General features: G+C 53.1%; 1 protein-coding gene across 1 annotated transcript in view; it reads right to left on the bottom strand.

The window, feature by feature from the left end:
* Window positions 1-8,458: 8,458 nt before the first annotated feature.
* Window positions 8,459-22,242, bottom strand: part of LOC101690236 (cartilage acidic protein 1) — a 53,468-nt gene continuing 39,684 nt past the window's right edge. The window contains exons 9-14 of the mRNA XM_045069005.1: window positions 21,965-22,065; window positions 21,406-21,574; window positions 12,195-12,340; window positions 11,675-11,717; window positions 9,661-9,804; window positions 8,459-9,187 (exon numbers count right to left, since the gene is read on the bottom strand). Coding sequence (XP_044924940.1) covers window positions 9,069-9,187; window positions 9,661-9,804; window positions 11,675-11,717; window positions 12,195-12,340; window positions 21,406-21,574; window positions 21,965-22,065 — 722 coding nt within the window. The 3' untranslated portion in view covers window positions 8,459-9,068. The remainder of the gene's footprint in view (window positions 9,188-9,660; window positions 9,805-11,674; window positions 11,718-12,194; window positions 12,341-21,405; window positions 21,575-21,964; window positions 22,066-22,242) is intronic.

Here is a 22,242-nt window from a genome sequence, read left to right as displayed (position 1 = left end):
TATAATGAGGGGCGGTCCCTGGTACCTAAGAAAATCTTAAAAGAGCCCAGGTTTACCCCAGGAGCTCTGAGCCTTGACCCCATTATGTGCAAAACCATGTGCCTTTATCAGGGAAAGGCTTTTGGCAGATTTGTAAAGGGCTATGTGACCACCCCCTAAGAAAAGGCTGAGAACAATTGTTTTTGAGGAGTCAGTGAGAAACTGGCCAAGACTGTGCCTACAGGAAATAAGTGTCCCCTAATGTCTTCTGAGGTTTCCACGTGGCTCTCCTCAGGCAGCTTTGGGAGGATTGATTCTCCTGGCAGCACCCAGGGCAGACAGTGCCGAGCTCCCAGCTCTTCCTCTAAGGGGCCATTTAACGGGCTGGGCCAGTCAGCGACTGCTGGATGGTAGGACTTAGCCTGCAGCCTCCTGGAGCTGCACTGGGGCTTGTGGTTTTGAATCAGGGACGGCAGAGGAGGTGGAGGAGTGGGAAGGGAGTCAGAGAGCTGCCACAGTCTGCCGACCCCAGGTCATGCACTTAGCTACCCTGAGTCCCAGCTCTGTCCTCTGCAAAATGAGAGCAGGAGGAGAATGCATTTTTCTAAATGATGATCTATTTCTACAAAGTAAAATATTACTGTTACTGCTGAAGTTACACCAGGACCTCATTATACACTGGCCTCGTGCTACGGACTTACAGCCAGGTTCCAGGTTCTTGCATAGAACAAACATACTTATCTAAGGGTTTGCTGATTCCCTAATATATGCTAGGAACATTCATGTACATTATTATTCCATTTAGTTCTCTCACACTCTGGTGGGCGGTTATATTTGAATTCTTATTTTATAGATGAGGAAACTGGCGTTCCAAGTGGTTAGGTAGCTTGACAAGCGCCCACAGCTAGTAAATGTCAGAGTAAAGACCTGAACCTAAGTGTCAGAGCCCAAACCCTGCTCTCATTCTGCCAGCGTGTCACTCTGCCAGGCGAGTGGGAGACTCCATTTGACCTGGATTCCCTCCTAACGGCAGACTCCAGACCTAGGGAGAAGCATGTGGGCAAGTGTGGACACAGAAAAATTAGCTTTACAGAGGCATGATGGGGCTCGTTATTTTGGAGTAATTCAAGTTATCGATTTCTGTAATGGAAAAGTGACTGGGGACCAGCTACCACCTGAGAGCAGTCTGAGCAAAGCCCCGGAAGGGGGAAATGTTATACATGGCTTACTGGAACTTGTGGATGGCAATGGCCTTCTTCCCTCTGTCCCCCGTTCCTTGGTAAACTCTTGGAGGGTGGCGGATCTCGTCTTACTCATCTCCACCACCTCCGTGCCCCTGGCCCCTGTGCCTGTCAGGGGAGTGGGCAATGCAGCCCACCAGGAGGGCTGGCAGGAAGAGACAGGCAGCAAAGACAGGAAGGTACAGATGTTAAATGCCCCTGGGGCAACGTGACCTGAGATCCCCTTAGGCAGACGCAGACCAGTAAGCGGCCCTGATGCTACAGTTCGACTGCACGTGGCCACAGACTAACTCAAAGGGTAGAGGCAGCGACCCCAGCCCTCCCCTGTGCTTGCAAAGCTGCTTTGAGTTGCCCTGGCCGTGAGATCTCATGGCTCTGCTCGTGATCTCCACCTGTCCTGGGAGGCGAGGGAGGGAGGAGGAAGTGTGCATCCTCCTGGGGCTGAGTACATTTTCTGGAAAGTCTGGGTCTGGGGCCCTAGAGAATGGAGCTTCACGGTTGGGTGGGTGGATGGACGGACAGACAGGTGGATGCATACAGAGAAGATGGGTGCCGGGAGAGGACTGAGGGTTCAGAGGTGAGTGAGAGGGCGGCCTGGCTGGAGATGGATGCTCACAGACCATTCACAGGCAGAGGCAGGTGAATGGATGGGTACTGATCAGCCCTGTGCTCCCCAGGGCAGATCTACATACAGGGCTGGAGCTCTTCAAAGGAAAGATACCGTGGCACCAGGTCCCCAAATGAACTCTGCATTTGAGTGATGGATGTGTCTCGTTGGGAAGGATTCTTACAGGTCTAACATCACCCCGGTTAATGACTTATGGATTGTTGTAAAATCAGGCAGTGCTAGAAGTGAAAGCAGGAGATTAAAGGGCCTGGGACAGATTTTTAAATAATATCTGCATTTTATCAGTCAGGCGCTGCACTGCGTGCCGTGCAAGCTTTAGCTTGCAGCTTTGCGCGTTGTTAGGCTTCCTTTCGTGGAGGAAGAAACTGAGGTTTGGAGAGAGGAAGGGGTGTCAGGTCACTCACAGGTCTTGGGGGGGGGGAGCGTCTGGGAGTCAAGCCTCAGTCTGCCTGATCCCAGAGTCTCAGGGCAAATAGAAGGTGTTAAAGGCAGATGGAAGGAAGGAGGGAGGGAAGGCCATAGGAATTTTGGATCAGCCCTCTAAGAAAGAATGCGGCATTCTGGCCCACGAGACAGATTCTGTGTTGGGGTGAGGCTTTGAGACCCCTCTCTTCCCTCTTTCCTCTCTCGTGTCTGCCTTCAAGGCCTATAAATCTTGAGCCAGGGCACCTGAAAATGCAGTGCAACGACGTATGGGGTTTACCTTCCTCCCCGTGGCCCCAACTTGTTCCTCTGCCATGGTTCCCGTGGGCAGTCGGGGAGCTGATCGGGCTTGTCTCCTTCCCCAGGAGCTCTGCACTCAGGTCTGGGGTGGAGGAGGAGAGTTAGCCCTTAGATTGATCTTTCGGGGGAGAGAGGGCTACGTTACGGATTCTGGGTGACAGGTCCTTCATGGCTGCCGCGGAGCCATGAAGAAGGATGATGAGTTCCCTCTCCAGCGAGTATTCTGAGCCCCAGGGTCCCCTTCAGGCAGGCAGGCCAGGCTCATGAGGTTCTAGGCAGGGGTGATGCAGGTCACCTCCACCACCTCCGTGCCCCTGGCCCCTGTGCCTGTCAGGGGAGTGGGCAATGCAGCCCACCAGGAGGGCTGGCAGGCAGAGACAGGCAGCAAGGACAGGAAGGTACAGATGTTAAATGCCTCGGGGGCAACGTGACCTGAGATCCCCTTAGGCAGACGCAGACCAGTAAGCGGCCCCGAATGCTACAGTTCGACTGCACGTGGCCACGGACTAGCTCAAAGGGTAGAGGCAGCGACCCCAGCCCTCCCCTGTGCTTGCACAGCTGCTTTGAGTTGCCCTGGCCGTGAGATCTCATGGCTCTGCTCGTGATCTCCACCTGTCCTGGGAGGCGAGGGAGGGAGGGAGGAGGAAGCGAGCACCCCGACCCCGCTCAGCTCCTGCCGGGGGCTTCCTGAACACCAGGATTTTAAGGTGGGTGAATCCTCCTGGGGCTAGTAAGTACCCTTCTCCCCCAATTCCCCACCTTCGCAGCTGAGCGGGCCCCGCCATGCACCTACTACTTCCACTGGGCTCTTTCTTAGCTGGGCTCCATGGGCCAAGCGTGGTTCTTTGGTTCGCTCGGTGGGCACTTACGCGGACTCTGATTCTGGGTCAGCACCGTGAAAAGAATGAGCTCTACGCCCCCCTCCCATCCCCCGCCTATTTCGGAAACCGTTACCAGACAGTGGCAGGTCCGAATCACTGCTTTTGCCACTCAACTGCGCGTGTGAAATACTTTGAGTTTTCTGGAGGAGGAGGAGGCAGGGGGAGCAAGGAGGAGCCCCGGGTGGGCGTCCGATGCCCCACTAGGCTGTGGTCCCCCTGGAAGTCACTGTTCTTTTTGGGCCCCAGTTTTCACAGCTGAACAGGATGAGGGAGGACTAAATGACTTCTCAGATCCAGTCCCGAGGCCGGGTCACCAGCTGCTGGTGGACCTGTGCTCTGTGCAGCCCGGTCAGTGGCACGGTCTCTTTGCTCAGTTCACCTAATTTTATGGTGATTCTCTCTGGGAATGGTGCTGCGTGAGAACTAAGAGGAGCAGCACCACAGCCCAGACCCCAGGAAGGGGTCTGCTCTGCTGCCTTAGGGCTATATTTGGACTTGAGGTCTCTTCCCTGGAAAGCTGTCAGCTGCCTGAGGGCAGCCAAGGTCCTCCACGTCTCCCACACCGCAGACTCCCGGGAGACCTGGGCCACAGCAGGGCGCTCCGGGAGCCGTGTGAGCTTTGGCACTGGATAGACCCAGGCTCCATCCTGACCTTTGCTACTTATGAATATTATTATTTTTTAAAGAACTTATTTATTTATTTGACAGACAAAGATCACAAGTAGGCAGAGAGACAGCAGAGAGTGGGACGGGGGGTGGGGGGAAGCAGGCTCCTCACTGAGCAGGGAGCCCAATGCTAGGCTCGATCCCAGGACCCTGAGATCATGACCCGAGCCGAAGCCAGAGGCTTCAACCACTGAGCCACCCACTTATGAATATTATTAACATTGGAAATTTATTTGGGGCTTTACTATGTACCAGGCACCATGTCGAGTGTTTTAGATCATCTTGTTTAATATTATGACTCCGTGAGGTAGGTATTATCCCCATTTTACAGATGAGAAAACTGAGCCTAGAGGATAGCACATCTACTTTACATTTCTGCTCAAATGCCTCTTTCCCAGAGCAGGGCTCTCCCGCCCCCAGCCCAGCGCTCTCCTCTCCATGTGCCTTCATGCTGCTGCTCCCACTCCAGCACGCCTGTCCCCTCTGACACACTATAGCCTTTACTTCTTAGTAGTTTAGCACCTGCCATATGTCGCCAGGCCATTCTGGAATCTTTGGCAGTGTTGCACACAGACGTATGGGCTAAGACACGAAAGCAATGCCCAGCTCACAGTATGAGTCCCGCCAGGGAATGCCAAGTGACAGCTGGTTGAATAATTTGCCCAGGTGTGTGTTACCTGGCGGTTGTTCCCCAGAAGGCTTCAGTGGCCAGTCTGAATCACCGCTTTTGCCACTCAACCAGCCCTGGGACCTCGGGGAACTTGTTCTTTCTGAGCCTTGCTGCGTTGGTGAGAGAACAGACGAGTAACATTTATCCCATAGCAGAGTGACCCATAGCACGGGTGTGGGGAGTCCTGGGGCCTTTCATGTAAACTTCTGGCCCCATGACAGGCGTTCCGTACATGTTAGCTCCTTCCTCCAAGGAGGCCTTTTCCCCTCTTCTTGTTTCTCATTTTTCTCTCATGGTCTACCCTTCAACCCCTTCGCCATTCAAGCCCCGTTCCCAAGGAGGACGGCCGCTGAAGGAGGGGTTGGTGTGATCTGTGGCGTCAACCAGCCCGTGCGCTCTCCCCGCCTCCTTCCTCTTCGGGGATGTGTCTGTTGCTAAGGAGACACCACCTCAGGCCTGACAGGATGTGGCTGGGGTTCTGGCCCACACTGCAGGCGAGAGACAGAGATAGGGCTGACCCCGGGGAGAGAGAGAAGGGGAGGGACTTGGCTAGCCTCCGGGGCTGGCAGTCTGGGTGGGATGTCACACTGGAATCTGCTGGAAAACCCCAGCTGGCTCCCCAAGAAAATGAAGTGTTTGTCTTCTTGCCTCTGTGGGGCCTCTGAAGAAATGACCAATGGCCCTGTTTGGGAGGCTGGAGTGGAGCTCCTGTTGGGTCACAGTCTAGTGGTGCCGGTGGAGGTGTGATGCCCAGACCCTGGGAGGGGGCCATAGCAGCCAGAGTGACACATAATCAGACTCTTGGCCCTCAGAATGGCACCTCCCCAGAGCAGGGCTGGCGACGGAGTGAAAGCTTGAAGAAGCTGTGTGGGTGATTCACGGCTCTGCCTTTGCAAAGGTCGGCCACACCGGCTGGTGAGGGAACTCGGCCTGGACACTACTGCCTCTTCTTGCCGCCGGAGTGGGACTCTGTGATGACTGTCACAGATCCTAGGTCCTTCCTAACCCATCCCCTGCCCCTGGGCAGCATGGAGGGATGGTGGATTTTTGTCACCAACTAGTGACCGCGTACCGCCCCCCCACCCCCGGGAACAGGAAGGAAGCATCTGTGTTAAGAGCTCAGGCTGGGGGCCAGACCGCTCTGATGGGGTCCTTCCTCTGTTTGTCCAAGCTCTGTGTGAGCCGGACAAGCCACTTAGCTTCTCTGTAAAACTGGGGTCATCACAGCACTTCCCATTTGGGACTGTTGTGAGGATTACACACGCGGATTCTTCTAAAGATCTTCGATCTGGCCCAGACCCACCAAGCTCACTAAATGTGGCTATTCTTCTGATGTGGGGGGTACATTCCTGGGGAAGAGGAGTGTTCTTGGGCAGAATAAAAATGGTACTAATATTATTATTACTAGAGTGAGCCGGGGCTGCCCCAGATGGGGTCCAGCTCTGTTCACACGATCTCCTGTAGGCCTGTGCCACTCGTCAGCCCTGGAGTCATGTGCAATTTTTGTTACAAACTCAAGTCCCGTAGAAGGCAAGGGTGATGTGAGGAGCTTGAGCGGGGCTAAGGGACAAAGAAAGGACTGAACTGTTTGTGCCCAAAAGGGGCAGGCAAGGGTGTAGACACCTGCAGGCATCAGAGGAAGGTAAGTTGGAAGAAAGAGGGATGGGGAGCCTGTGCCTGGCTAGCTTGGTGTGGCTCTGGGGCCAGTTCAGCACAGACCAGCAAATGTACTGGACTAGTAGGACTTGGCGCAGAAAGCCTAGATTCCTGGCCCAGGGGGAGGCTCTATTATTTGGGGGCAGATAATGCTGAGTTGGGTCAGTACTTGCCTGGACTCTGTATCTTTTAGCCTCATATTTCTCTCAACACAAGCACCGTGGGGGCAGGAGACGTGATGCCCTTCATTGGACCTTGTCACCTTCCTCGTGGAAGGGACCCAGTGCTTGTCACATAGGAGGTTCTCGATGAATACTTATTGAATGAATATTTGAGTGAACGGATGCAAGGAGCTTGCTTTCCGGTGTAGCCACCCAAGAATTTAGCTAGATTTTTCAGAAGGTCCCTGTAAGTCCTGCTCTCATCCCATGCACTGGGCTCCTCCACCTGGCTGGAGGAAGACAGTGTGGGGACAGTAAACATGTCATCTCTACTTAGCACTGTATGCCCAGAGCCTAGCTCAGTACCTGGCACATAGTAGCAGCTCAACTAATACTTGTTGAATGAATGACTCACATCCAGAGTAAGCCTTCTTACCCTAGAGCTGGGGTATTGTAGCTGTGCTCTTGACAGCTGGGGGAATTTGGAGCTCCTCTCGGCTAACTCATCTGGCCCCCCCACCAAGCAGGGTATGGTGACACAAATATACCCTGTTATAAGAAACTCGCTGTTATTACTTTAGAAGGTATCTGAAGTTTGCTGCCATCCTGAATTTTCTGATGTCCTTGGCAGGCTGTCTCAGGAGCGGTCCTGTCCCTTATTTCTCATGCTGTTGTGTGGAGCCTGTCAATGGACACTCTTATCTTGTCATTTAGCATTACATTTGGAACTATTGCCTCTGTGGGTTTTGGGTTTTACTTATCTTACTATCTTAGATCTACTTGTTCCTTTCGAGAAAGGCAGTAGCTTTCAGAATGACTAGGGAATAGGTTGAGCAGTGACAGCCCGGTCTGTTACCCCCTGACAAGATGGTGTGCTAGGAAAGGGCTCTTGCCTTGCCTGGGGACCAGATGGCTCTGTGACCTTGGGAAGATTGCTTCATCTCTCTGAGCCTCATCTCTGGGCCCATCCATGCCTTTATTCTACACGAGCACATAGGAGTGGGGCTGCCCAGAGGTGGAGCAGTTTTTAAGTTGTTATATGCTTTCCTGTAAAAATGTAGCTGTTTTTATTTTGAGACTTTTCATTTAAGCTCCTGTTCTGAGTGTAAAAACAGTACTAGCTATGAGGAATTCATATTTCGTGATTTATTGGGAGTATTATTATTATATTAGAAAATGGTAGGATTTTTGTTAAATATGTTTTTAAAATGCTTGCTCTGTTCTTAAATGTGATTTTATTACATCCTGGGGCAACTTTTTTTCCCCCATGAAGAATAGATCTGTGATTTATAACAAGCCTTCAGTACCGAGGCTGCTTGTGAAGATTTTCTACGGTGTTAACATCGTTCCCAAAGGGTCCCCTGGCTACAGAAGCTTCCTGGTTTCTAAGCATATTGCAGAGGAGACTAAGTTGCCAGATTCTTTCTAGAAATCAGGGTAACTTGAGACTAGCCATGTCTCTGTCCAGCCACACACTGAAGGGTCTGAGAAAGGAAAGGGCTTTAGCGATATGCCAGACCAAATCTCCTACTCTTTCGATTAAGAAAACTAAGGCCCAGTGTAGAAAAGTGACTTCCTCCAGGTAGAAGGCCTGGAATACTCCCTTCATAATCTGCCCCTTGCTCATCCTACATCCCTTGCCTGCTTCAAAGTCCAGCCCCCCAAATGTGAACACTGGTGCACATCCCCAAACCACTGTTCACACTCAGAGCAGATACTTCCCCCGTCTTGTGATTTGCTTTCCAAGTGCCCCGGGATGGAAGGACAACTGCTAATTCAACATTCCAACCAGCATCTACTTGCCCCAGACACATTTTTTTTTTTTTTTTTTTTTGCACCAGCTAGGCACTAAATATCCAGCAGAGAGTTTATTGGCATAATTTCTCCAGAAAGTGGCTGGAAGACTTAGCAAGTTCCAACTTTAACATTTTTATCAAGAATCCCAAAGGGTCACCTTTTCCCCTCCCATCATGACCACCAACTCCAATAAGGCTTTCTCTACCACAATGAGTCAGGGTGCACAGAGCAGAAACAGCACAGGCCAAACCAGCAGGCACATGGTACATGAGTCAATCAACAGCAAGCAACCGCCTGGGAGCCATCTTTGTTAAGGGCAAAATAGGGTCCTTGTGACACTGGAGAATACAGAAAAGACAGGACTACCATGATTCTTCTGAAGAAGTGAGGGAGGGTAGATGGGGTAGGAGGGGAGACTTCCCTTTTCTCTTTTCCTCAGAAAACATCCATAGAAAGCCTTCACAAATAACTAAGATTACATAAATATCTGTAGCTCCCAAGCTTCCCTTTTCAAAGATGGCCACCCCTGGGTTCATTTCGAGGGAGCACGCAACAAAATCTGCTGGGCGTGGAGAGAGAGACAGGCAGCGGGAGAGATTTAGTTTTCCACAAAGGTTGTTTTTTTGTTTGTTTTTGTTTTTTTCTTTTTTCCTTTATTGATGGGATTTAAAGTGCATATAACTGAAGGCAAAGTCCAAGGCCTAGAGAGAGATACGAGGCCCGAGAGAGAGGCTCAGAGATTCTAAAGGCAGCAGAAGGATACCCACCTAAAAAGGCCACTTGAGCTGCAAAAAGGATGGGAGAGAGAAAGAGAGAGAGAAAATGGGAAAAAGAGAAAGGGGGTTGGGGTGGGATGGGGGTGGGGGGAAGCATTTGGGAGGAAGAAGACAAACACCAGTTCAGAAATTCAGACAAAGATGAGTAGCAGGAGCTTGTTTCTATCCCTGGTAGGAGAAGATGGGCTGGCCTTACGGTACACACATTTGTTTCAGGGAACGTGAGAAGGGGAGGAAAAAGAGCAACTACTTCTGGGCAGGGCGCAGCACCCCAGGGACCCTTCAGAGGGTAGGAGTGGTGGTGGTGGGCCTTCTCCAAACCTCTGCCGTGGTCTTCCCTAGAGACCCAGTGGGGGTCTAAGGAGACTCCAGCCAGCTAGGAGAAGTCAGGGCTGGGGACCTCGATCGGGCGCCTCCCCAGGGCTCCCCAGCGGAAGACCACTTGCTCGTGTCGCACTGGGCCGTGGCAGGGCCTCACTCACCCACACAGGCTGTGCCGTCCTCATTGGGCTCGTAGCCCCGACTGCACCTCTTGTTGGTCCGGCACCTGTAGCTTCCGTACGTGTTCACGCACACGGGCTTGTCTCGAGGGCACACGAATGGGAACTGGATGCATTCATTGGTGTCTAGGAAGTGAGGGGAGTGGCTCACTGAGGAGGTGTGGGGCAGTGGGACCTTGCTCAGCCTCTGTCGCCCCACCTATTCTGTGACCTTGGGCATGTCCTTCTCTCTAGGCCTCAACTTCCTCACTTCAGTCCTTTTGGCTGACTTGTTCTCTACCTGACCTCTACAGGTTGGGGATGTCAGGCTTCCTCCCAGATCTTCTATCCACCACACTTTCTGTGGGTGGTGTCTTCATACATGGATGAGTCCAGATTCCTGTCTCCAGCCCCCAACCCATCTCTGGGGCTCCAGACTCGTGAATCTCATGTGCTTCTCACACTCCGTAGGTCCAAAATGGAACTCTAGGTCCCGCAGCCTTCAAACTTCTCCTGCCCACGACCCCATCTCGCCTAAAGCAGTCACACCCTTGTCACCCACTCTGCTGCTTGAGCGTGGATAGGAGTGATTCCTAGTTCCTCCTCTTCCCTTACCTCTGTAGGCAATTTCATAACCGATCCTGCCACTCTGCCCCCTCTGTACCCGTCTGTCGGTCCAGCTCCTCCTCTGCTGCAGTCTATCCCCAGCCCGTACTACGTGCTGCCCAGAGGGCCGCCGCCACCTCTGGACCTGCGCCCTGGCTGCCGCATTTCCCTCCAATCCAATCTGCAGTCCATCTTCTGAAAATGTGAATGACCCCACGCCACTCTCCTGCTTAACTGCAAAGGGCCCTAGGAACAAATTCTGGACACCTCGCCACCCTCCCTGACTTAGCACTTGGCTCCTTCCCATTCCTTTCATGCACCAGGCCCCATTCCTGCCTCGGGTGCTTTGCTTCTGCTCAAGCTCAGCTCTTTCTGGGGCTGGACCTTTTCATCCTTCAGGTCTCAACTCAAAGGTCTTCTCCCTGACCACTCTTTCCAAAACAGTACCCAGAGACACCTTTGGAAGGGTTCTTAGCCCATCTCCTCCGGCTGCCCAGTCACAGGTGTGTGGTTCCCCTCACTAGAATAAATGTCTCCACAGGGCTGGAGCTTAAGGCCTGCATCCCCAGCACCGTGCATGGCACATAAACGTCTGCTGGGTGACAAGAAGGAAGAGGTGGCCTGAAGGGTGACCTCACAGGGTCCTGCCGGTGCTCACGCCAGATGCTGGAATTTCTGTGTCCATGCACCATTTGTTTAGAGCCACTGGGGTGGGGACACGGAGAGTGGAGGGGACATATTTCCTCCCAGGCCACCCTCAGAGCTGTCCTCCTCCACTTTCTCACCTGTGGTCCTTTGCCCACGTGGCGCTTTCCACCTGAACGCTTTCTCCCCTCTCCCTGCCTGGCAACCGCCTCCCCCCACCCCAGCAGCCAGTTCTCCGCTTAGACCTTGTTTCCTCTGGGGCACCTTCTCCAGCCCTCTCTAGCTGGTGCAGGGCCCCGCCTCTGGGCGCCCACACCCTCCCCTCCCCCACCCTGCCCCGCTCACACTGCAGGGTCATCGCTGTTCACCCCTGTGCCTCTCCCACAGGCTCTAAGCTCCAGGGGGAGCAGGGACTATGTTTGTCTTATTGATTCTTAGGTCTCAGTAGCAAACCTGCTGGCTTGGGATTTGGGAGCACATGCACAGTAGGTGCTTATGGGTCCCCTCCCCGGGCCCAACTTTTTCCGAGCTCAGAGCAGGAAGCACTCACAGTTCCCAGAACCGCAGTGATTCTGCCTGCCGGCAGCGAACATCACTGCCCTCTGGGGAGCCATCTTGGTTTCTGGAGCCCCTGAGGCAAACAACGCCTTTCCCTCCCCACCTGTCTCCTCTGGTCTGCAGTCTGAGCTTGGCCAGGGCTCAGGCTAGCATTCCCCAAGGAGATTCTGGCTTCTGCCCCATGCCCTGGTGCCCGCAGGCAACTCACCCAGGCAATGGCCGTTTTCCTGCTGCGAGAATCCTTGGCCGCACTGCAGCGTGGGCAGAAGCAGAGACACAAGTGAGTGAAGAAGAGCCCACCTCAGTTTCCCTCCTCATCACAGCCGCAGAGCGGCCGTCACCTGGACCCTAGAACGAGGGGTGCTCGTAGCTCCGGGCCTGGGGGCAGCCCCTCCCTGCCAGGACCCCTTCCCTTGCACTGAGAATAGGAGGCTGGGGGATGGCCGAGAGCACATTCTGTTCAGACTCCTGCTCATCTCACTCCTGTGGGGTGCGTGTGTCTGAGCCGGGATGCCTCACAGAACCTGGCCCTCTTCAGTGACCAGGCCCTGCCCAAACTGCATACGGAGGGATCACCATGGAGCCTGCCCTTTGCTGAGATTTCCATCCTAGGGGCAAAGTCTGCAAATTTCGGGGAGTCCATATGCTACCCATAGAGCTGCAGGGTGGGGCGGGGTGGAAGTGGGGTGCTGCTTTTCTGGCTCTGAGGCCCGGACGCCTTTGCTCACCTCCAGTGGGGCTGGGTCCTGAGGTCTGTCCTCATCCCGGGGGTAGGGGATCTCCAGCACGGAGTTCATCTCCTCACTGGCCACATTCTGGCTCGTCATCTTGCCATCCGGCCACGTCACCTCCACACTGCTGGCTTCGTCCTTCCCTGCCGGACAGAAGATAGAACTGAATTTTACATTCTATTTCATGTTAATTAATTTATATTTCCATAGCCACATACGGCTAGTGGCTACCATACGGGACGATGCAGCTCTAGAGCTTACATTCCAGTGGACAGGCCAATCAGCATGAAGCTCTTTTGCGGGGTGGGGGGGAGGAGGTAAAGCCTGGTGGTAAGCAGGTTGACTTTGCAGTCGTGTGTTCAAATCTTGATTGTACCATTTTCCTGCTCCATTGGAAAGAACGTGGTGAGGGCTGGGCATCTGGGGGACCTGGGGCCAAATTCCAGCCATGCCGCTGACTTGTTATATCATCTTGGGCATGTCACTATATTTATATACTTATATTATTTATAATTATAGCCTGCTAGGGGCCACACTTTCTTCTGCCATTGGGAATGGGCCTGCTTCCAGGAAGCGTCCACAATGGTGGGGATAGACAGGCAAAAAGAGGAACATAAATAACGTCAGATCCTGAGAAGTTCTGTGAAGAAAACAAAAGTAGAACAAGAGGGTAAAGAGGAACTGGGGGTTGGCTGGGGGCCTTTCTAGTGCAGGGTGATCAAGGGTGATTTCGGGGAGCAGGCCCTTGAGCTGAGCTCTGAATGAAAGCCGAGGTGATAAAGAATGGGACTGTGGAAGGCCCAAGGGAAGCCCCAATCTGCAGAGCTGAGATGTTTACAGCAGCTAATGGCGAAGCGCAGAGAACATTCATGGAGAATCCGCCTGCACACACCCTTCAAGCGAGGTGCGACCTTGGCGGTAGAAAGTAGCTTGGGCAGATCTGTCCGGTGTTTAGGCCGTGTCTGAGCTGGCTGCAGGCCCCTGCTTAAGGCATTGGGACGGTCACTGCGGCAAAGTCAGGCTAATGGTTATGAACTAGGGTGGGCGGGAGGAGGGGACTGGGCCTCACCTGTGGGGAGAAGCTCTTCTCCGAGTCGGTCACCCTGGGAAAGAGGGCAGTGCGCAGCCCAGGATGGAGAGAGGGTGCGGCCCCCTCGATGTCCCCCACCAGGGATGGCCAGATGTGGGCCTAGTGCTCAGGGGTCCACAAACCCAATCAGCTGTGGGCTGAATCAACAATACGTCACCCACGTGTTTGTGCTACTTTCCCTGTAATGTATGCAGATACTCTTAGAAAAACAAGGGGAACCAGAACGTGTTACTGAATTTCTAGCAGCTCCGGGCCCTTATTGTCCACCAGTGGATTTTACCAGGATAGCTACTATGGGGGCGGAGGGTAGTCTGTGACACATTTTCATGTATAAAAGGAATTCCTGCATTTTAGAAAATGTTGGCAGCCACAGCCAGACTTTAAGGGGAATGTGCGTGTAGACTTCTCTGTGTAGAGGGGCCCCCTTGGGATGGGAGGCCGGGAAGGCCTGGCACGGAGGGTCCCAGAGGCCCCTTCCTCCCGGAGTCCTAGCACACCACTCTGGGGCTTCCAGAGGAAGCTGCCCCTTCCGGGCCACATCACCCAGTGTCGGGGTTCTCCCTGCGCTGACCTCCCCTTTGCCTTGCTGCTGCTGCTGTGTTGTGTGTTAATGAGGCTGGTGACCTGCTCCCACGCTCGAAGGTGTCAGGGGTGGGCAGCCCCTGCCTCCGAGGGCACTTGGGGCCGCGGCTCCGGGAGAGACTCCTGGAGCAGACCCAGAAACCAGAAACAATTTCTCCTAACCCTCTCTTCCTCTGCTCCCTCCTTCTAAAATTCCTTTTGGAGGAGGGGGTGGACACGGGATCAGGGGGTATCACCTATAGGTTTTTTCTGTTTTGAAATAGTTGCTTGAAGTTAAAGGCACCTGGCGTTTTCAGGTTGAACAAGTTATGCCCAAATTAAGTGGCATATATAAAAAGTAAACATGTTTCCATTAAAGAAAGGAGACAAAGAACAGCAAATGTTTCTCACCTAAGCCAAGAGAACAGTTACACGAATACATTTTCCAGACTGACTGAAGTGCCGAAATAACTCAGAAGAGTCACCGAATATTCATAGACAATTGCAAATTTACATTCTGTGTTTGCAGCACGTCCTTCGGAGTCCTGCTGCCTCCCTTCCTCCAAACCCAGGGAGGGGCTGGGGCTCTAAGATAAGTAAGCCAAGGAGGAGGCGTCTCAGTAGGACTCCCTCCTCCACTGCCAAGTGTTCTGCTGACTCGGGCACCCTCTCTGGGGCCTCAGTTTCTTTATCTGTAAGATGGGCATGCAGCCGACAGCTCTAGCACTCCTGGGGAGGACAGTCCTTCTTCTTCACAATGTGAGCCCCTCCCCGGCCGAGGCCGACTGTCCCCTTGGCATCCCCAACACCATCATCTCTTAGACATGGAGTCACCCTGTAGTTCCCAAAGCACCCTCATTGACTGGCAATAATACTGGAGAATGTGTCCCCCAAACTGTACCCGCTGATCTCCGTGTTAGCACCAGATCCTCTTGGCAGCACCATGCGGAAGGTACTAGATCTCTCATTTCCATTTCAGCGACAAAGGGGCTCAGACCTGGGGAGGTGATGTAAATGGCTCATAGTTCCCCAGCTACGGACATCTGACCCCAAAGCCCGGATCTGCTTTGCCCTTGTTCTGCTCACTCCACCCTCATGCCCCCAACAGACCTAGCATCCAGGATCTGGGATTTAGCAGGCTCCCACCTGAAGGAGCCGCATCCCATAGGGGCAGGGAACCTAGTGATTATGTTAAACTGGGAGCATGAAGCCATAGCGTTGGTGCCATTTGGTCAGAGAGGCAGGTGTTAAAAGTCACTTCATTTGGGTGTTGCGGGAGGAGTAGGAGTCTGTGAGGCAGAGAAGGGAAGGGAAGGAGCGGGTCAGGCAAAGGGTCCGGCATGGTACAGAGGTGTGAAAAGGTCATGTGTATTTGAAGATCAGGGAGAAGTTCAAGGTGGGGAAGCAGAGCATGCGAGTGTGAATTAGGCAGGGGTGGGAGTGGGGAGGAGACAGGGACGGACTTCTGTGCCTTCACGTGTGAGGCTTATCTGAATCCTCCTGACTGCCCTGAGAGGTGGGTGTTCTAGCCGCATTTTCCAGGTGTAGACATTGGCAAGAAGTGACTTGCAGGTGTCTGAGTGAGGCCTGGAGCCCAGGTTCCTGTCCCCAAGCTTGGCTGTTCCTTCTCAAGTCTCCAGACGTCTCAGGTCTTTTCAGGCACCGCACAAGGGCAGTGTGGAAGCTGTCTGTCTGCTGGGGCTGTGAGTCAGGGAGTGGAGGAGGCACCATTCACCAGTGCAGCTCGGAGGCCAAGAGCAGCAGGGAGTCACCTCCAGCAGCTTTTAAAGGACAAAGGCCAAAGAGGCACAGAGAATTGCGCTTTTCAGAAGTACCAGCAAAACAGATGGTGGGAATACAGTTGGTGGAATATTTTTGCACTTCAATAAAGCAATTTTTATGTGGGCCACTGAATTTTCCTTCCATAAATGAGCACCAGCAGGCTTGGAGGCTGCTCTGAGTCACTTGCAAACAATTAAAGGAAGGTGCTGTAGTATGTGGTGGGGATACGGGCGTGCCATCACTGCTTGGGGTGAGCTGGCCGGTGAGGAGCCCCCGATGGGGCTGGCAGGGGCAAGCAAGTCGGTGGCGGGTGCTTGTTTTTACTCTCTGGGTTTGGTTGAGTGACCTCAGCCCTCTGCAAAGCGGGAAATGGAGAGCCAGGGTGTGGGATACGTAGGGAGGGGGCTTGGGGCGTGGTGGGGAAGCAAGGCTGCGGGTTCAGAGCAACCAGCATGCAGTGGGGACCCCACAGGGGCCGTGAGCGGAAATGCTTTTTTATGAGCCTGGCTGCCCATCTGCACCAGAAGGAGCCGGCAAAGGCCAGGGTGGGCCACAGCAGGGGTGGGACAAGGCCAGGAGCACTGTGGAGCAGGGGTGGGGAGGGTGGTGGCAGACGCCGCTTGTACGGGTGAAGATGAGGGCATTCTGCATGGCCGAGTGGGCCCTTTGGGAACCCCAGAGAATGAAACATGTGCCCAGTGAGGTCCCTGAGTTTTTACTGTAGGTACAAGGCAGCCCAGACCCTCGGGAGTGAGGCGAGCACATGAGGGGCGGAGAAGCTCGTCCTCTGACCCGGGCTCCATGCAGAGATGAGCAGGACATGCACATGCCCAGGACACAGGTTGCCGAGGGGCACCGGTGCATAGCCGCCCACGTGTCTGTGTCCAGTTCTCTCACCACCCATTGCTGCGAAGCCAGCGGGAGGCCGGGGATGAGTCTCAAAGGGAGGAAGGGAGTATGGTCAGCTGGGGTGAGCGGGAGCATCGTGAGGGCTGGAAGGGCGGCTGTCTTCCCTCCAGAGACCCCCGGCTCCCTGCACAGCCGTGTGCCCCACAGCTGTGGCTCAGTCATTTGGAACAGCTAGGCAGGCCTTTCTTGTATTCATGGGCTGGACATGCCCCGAGCATGTCACCCTGAGTGCCACGAAATAAACTGGTCAGACCAGAAACCATCGAACTGTCCGTTGGGAGGAGACTTGCTCAATGAATGATGAGTGCACCACCCAGTGAACTATCCGGCAGCACCCGAGGGAAACAAAGGAGGGGTCCCATGTGCAGAACGGCATCCTGGTTATATTGTTGAGGGGGGCGGGAAGCAAGTTTGGAAATAACGGGAAGAACATAATCATTTTCATTGGAAACAAATCCCCGAGGAGTACTTACCTGTAACTGTGCTCCCGTGCATCTTGCATGTAATAAAGTTATATCCCGGAGCATGGGCGTGGGAGCAGGCCACCCCCGCACCTCCCCTCCACACTCCTGACCCCCTTTACCCTGTTCTGCATTTCCTTTTCAGTAGCGCTTAACATCTTATAACCTTTTATATATTTATGCAGTCGTTATGTTTATTACATAGTGTATGCTTCCACTAGTTCCACTAGAAGGTAAGATCAACCATGGCAAGGATCTGTGTCTCATTAGGGTTCAGCATATAGTACATGCTCAGTAAATGCGTGTTGATTAAATGAATCAAATGGTACTGGGAGAGGATAAAGGGAGAAACATTTACTTTTCACTTAATATTCAAAAGATAATGGTGAGATCAGAGGTTCTTTTTCCTTTCTTTGTAATGATGTTATACTTTCTAATTGTCCTATAATCAATATGTGTTATTCCTACAATCAGCAAAACCATTAAATCCTTCAAAGAACATTTGCAAGCACTGGTCTCCCTGGAAGGCCCCTGGTGGCCCTACCCCAGCCCAGCATAGCCTGACTTCAGCTTGCCCTGCAGGGCTGAACAAACCCCTCTGATCTGCTTGTCCCCTTTAGCCTGGCTCTTGGCTACCCCCACTACCCCCAGCTCGGCTTTGGCTTCCCTCTCTAGGCTCCGTTCTGACCAGACCATTTGGTTATGTGGGCACCTGAACACACTCCCATCTCTGGGCCTTTGTTCAAGCCAGGCTAGCCCCTAGGATGCTCTCTTCTGCAACCCTCTGTGCCTTCTAAATCCCTACCATCCAGCTAGAGCCCATACTAAGTCCATGTCCTTGGGAAAGCAGGACTATTTCTCCTGTGTTTGTCCTCACGCAGCCCCTGGGCCAATGTGATGGTGCGTCCAGATCTGCCTTGCCCCTGGAGTTTCTGTGTCCATCTGCCGTTTTCAGACTATGAGCCTGGAGGGCAGGGAGTATCTCTTCTTTGTCCCATTCATCTCTTTCCCACATCTCTCTGCATCTCATGGTTTCACTAGTGCCCTGTCTGCCTGTGTGCCCCATCCTCTCTCTTTCTTTAACCTTTCCTTTTGTCTGGCCTTTCCTCGTGGCTCCCTCTCTTCCCACCCCATTGGCGGCCCCTCAATCAATCAGGAAGGCTTGCGCTATGCTGGATCCATGAAGGAGACCCTCCTGGGTTGGGGACCTTGGAGCTGCAGGGATGGAGCCCACCTGCTCCTCGCTGTGTCCCTCTTCCTGGTTCTGCTGCCAGCTCAGCTGCCTCTGGGAGTCTCACTGCCAGGCCCAGGGCTGACCTACAGGGACCAGTCCCTAAGAGCAGCCTTCCTTCTGTGACTCTCTGGGAGTGGATCCTGGCATCGGAGAGGAGCTTCCAGGGGGACTCATGGAGCAGTCTGAGCTGGAGTTCAGAGCCAGAACAAATCCCCTGGCCTTGCAAGATATCGAGGATTGGCAGTCTGGAGGGGCTCCCAACCAGGGCAGCATCTCTAACTTGTCCTGACACTGTTATGTGGAACCTCAATTTCCTTGTCTATACAGTGGGGTGGGAGCTGCTGTCCAGCTGGATACTGGGTGAACATCCCACCTAGGATAATGCAGCTGTTACCCTGGTGACTGGATGGCCTTGCATGGGTCGCTTGGTAACTGAGGGGACATGGATGTCCAGGAAGAAAGAGGCAAAGCAGGAGAACCTTGGCTGGGTCTATGCAGAGCAGCTCTGGGAGGTCAAGCTCTTAAGTTATGGTGGTTAGTGGTGACCAGGGAGTCGGGATCCAAATCCGGCCCTTTCTACTTTCTGGAGATGGGATTTGGGGCCTGTTAGTTGGCCCGAGCCTCAGTTTTCTGACCTGTGTAAAGGGGTTATGATTTATTGCATTGCAGTAAGAACTGCGTGAAGTTTCTTGTGTGGAGTCCGTTAGCCCAGAGCCTGGTACACGCTAAGCGCTCAAGGACAGTCAACTACGGTGTTCGGCGAGAGAGGACTAGGTATTCAAGTCATCTTGTACTGGGCCAGTGTAGCAAATGGCTACTGTAAAAGTGACAAATGCTTCAACAGGGAGCTGACCCATCCGGGGCGAAACAGCTCAAAAACATGCTCATAGAACCAGGCCCTGGGTCCCCTAAAACTTTATGCTTCTTTTCCAGACTGCATAAATATTATGTGTTCCTATAAAAGTTGGAACACACACACAAAACACATGGAAGGAAATAAAAATCACACTGCCGGGTGGGTCTGAATTTTAAGGTCAGCTCTGCCATCCATTGATCACGTGACCTTGGCAGGTTTCTTACTTGCTGTGATCTTCAGTTTTCCCATCTGTATAATGGGGACAAGTAATGCCCGTCTCTCAAGGGGGGTTGCGAGCATGAAAGGACATAGTAAGGGCAAAGTTCCTCCTGGAACGCCTGAGAGTTACTAAGTCAGTCCAGCTACTCAGAATCACTGTTCCTACTTCCTGCTTTTTCCATTGTCTGTATGATGTATAATATAATAATGTGTATATTAGTATATACATGTATATTAACTTCAGACCATGTTGCCTACTCTTCCAATGTTAATATTATATCTCCCCAGGAGCTGCTAACACATGGGGGAGGGTGTCTGACTTGGAGCCCATGTATATTCGACTCAGATGCTTTCTTAACCGTTGTGTTTTAATAAAGTCACTCTTGGCTCCTCCACACTTTTTCCAGGATTGCCCCTCTTCCCAAGAAGGCTCGTTAGACATTCCTACCCTCCCACACTATTTCCTCCCCAATGCATTTCTTTAAAAACGTTTGATGTTGAAATAATTCTAGATTCTTAGGAAGTTGCAAAATAGTACAGAAAGGCCCTGCGTACCTTTCCCCCAGTTGCCCTCAAAGGTTAGAGCTGTGCCCCTGTAGCGTGATACCAAAACTGGGAAATTCACATTGGTACCATGTGTAATTTTATGTCATTTTATCACATGCATGGATTTGTCTAACAACCATCACCAAAATCAAGACATAGGACTGCTCTATCACCCCAGAAACCTCCCTCAGGTTGTCCCTTTATGTGGCCTTACCCACCCCTGGCAATCACTGTTCTATTTTCTGTCTCTAATTAAAAAAAAAAATTAAGACTTTATTTATTTATTTGAGAGGGGGAGAGAGAGCATGAGAATGGGGAGGGTCAGAGGGAGAGGGAGAAGCAGACTCTCCACTGAGCAGAGAGCCCGAAGCGGGGCTCGATCCCGGACTCTGGATTGTGACCAGGATCGTGACCTGAGCTGAAGGCAGGCGTTTAACCAACGGAGCCTTCCAGGCGCTCCTTTGTCTCTGTAATTTCATCATTTTGAGAATATTATATAAATGGAATCAACAGTATGGGCCTACTTTATGAGATGGGCCTTCCCCCCGACTCCCTGTGATGCCCCGGAGAGCTATTCAAGCTGCTACATATATCAGCAGTTCCTCCTCCTTATTGCTGAGTAACATTCCTGATGCGGATGGACAACGGTTTGTTGAACCATAACGTATTACGCGGCGCCCCCCGGGTGCTTCCAGTCTGGGCGGCTGCCGACAAAGTTACTGGAAAAATCTTGCATAGATTTTTATGTGACAGAAGTTTCTGTTCACCTGGGATAAATACCCCAGAGTACAGTGGCTGGGTCTTATAGTAGTCGTGGGTTTGGTTTTTTCTTTTTAAAGAAACCGCCAAACTGTTTTGCAGAGTGGCTGTACCATGTTGCTTTCCCACCAGAAATGCACCGGTGAGTGCATTTCTTCGCACCCTCGCCGGCATGTGGTGTTATCGCTATTTTTGGTAGCTGTTCTGATAGGTGTGTGGCCATGGCTCATGCATATGACAGGTGTACGGGATCACTGTACATGTGCTCTCTTAAGCCTATAAACACAGAGTACGATTTGCTTGCTTCCCTTCTCCAATTTTCACCCCCCTGGGGGTGATCACACCGCTGCCAAGAATGCAGGGGTTCTCTAAGCCTTCCAGCTAAGGGAAGGCACCAGCGGTTTGGGGAGGCTTTAATCACTAAGCCGGTCCCAAGAGGCCAAGTCCACAGCTGGTGTGGACAAGTCTGCAGGACAATGTTCGAACAAGGCCCCAGTCTTGGACTCGGGGATGATTAAATACTCTGACCCGAAGGTGAACGAATTCAACAGAGGACAGCAGTGGGAGTCCATGCAAAGGGCAGAGCATGGAAACCTCTCTCTGGAGTTCAGGTTCATTTTGGAGCAGGGTTGCCTGCATGGCTGGTATCCGCTGCAGCTGACGCTGGACCTGGATGTACCATACACTGGCAGCCCTCCATTCCCGAGCATGCTTTAGGACACACTTTTAGGAGCCCACCACCATCTGGGCGCGACAGCCCATTGCCTACCCCGTCCCCTGCTCTGACTCACCTAAGCCAAAGTGTGCCACGGGCTCCATCTCACACAGGTAGCCCGAACCCCCGTCGATAATCCTCAGGTGGGCCCCGCTCTTCTTGGTGTAGAGCACAACCTTAGCTCCCCGGGCGAAGGCCCCGAACCGGGTCCGAGGTACTACTCGAAGCCAGTTGTTGTTGAAGCCCTGCAGGTAGGGAGGAAGGCAGGTGAGTATCAGGGGGTGGGGGGCAGGAGGGGCAGGGAGGGAAGGAAGGGGAAGCAGACAGAAGAGAGAAGGAAGGTGAACGAGGCACAAGTTTGGAAAGAGAGGAACTGGAAGAATGAGGGAAAAGCCAAGAGGCTCAGGAAAAGCAGTTTTTGGAGAAGTGCCGGTGGACAGTGGAGGGGCCAAGAGCTTCTCCCACGAGGCAGCCCTTCTTGGAGGCTTACTGTGTGTGGCTGTGATTTATTTCCTGGGTTTCTATTTCCCACCATGCCAGGCAAGCAAGTATCCCCGGAGCCTCTGCCCTCGTCCACCTTAGACCCAGAGGAGCACACGGGGTCGCACTCCATGGGCCCCGGGGCGCATGCGCACCTGGTTCCCCCGGAAGACAGACAGCGGCTGAGCCATGGACTCCCCGTGAGACAAGATGAGGTCCAGCATCCCGTCTCCATCGAAGTCTGTCACCACACCCCCTGTAACAAGGCAGATTTCACTCTGGCCATCGGCCAGGAGACCCAAGAGGGAGAGGGGCTCCCGACCACTGCCCAGTCGTGCACATGCCCCCCTGGGGGAAGGGGGGAAGCCGAGAGCACAGCATTGGGGCAGGAAGCGGGGCGGGGGGCAGGGAGCCTCTGTCCTCAGATTTCTCA

The sequence above is a fragment of the Mustela putorius genome, unplaced genomic scaffold (genome assembly GCF_011764305.1).
Source record: "Mustela putorius furo isolate JIRA1106 unplaced genomic scaffold, ASM1176430v1.1 tig00003909_pilon_pilon_pilon, whole genome shotgun sequence".
NCBI lineage: Eukaryota > Metazoa > Chordata > Mammalia > Carnivora > Mustelidae > Mustela > Mustela putorius.
Note: the sequence above shows the minus strand (reverse complement) of the source record. Positions and strands in the feature narration are given on the sequence as shown.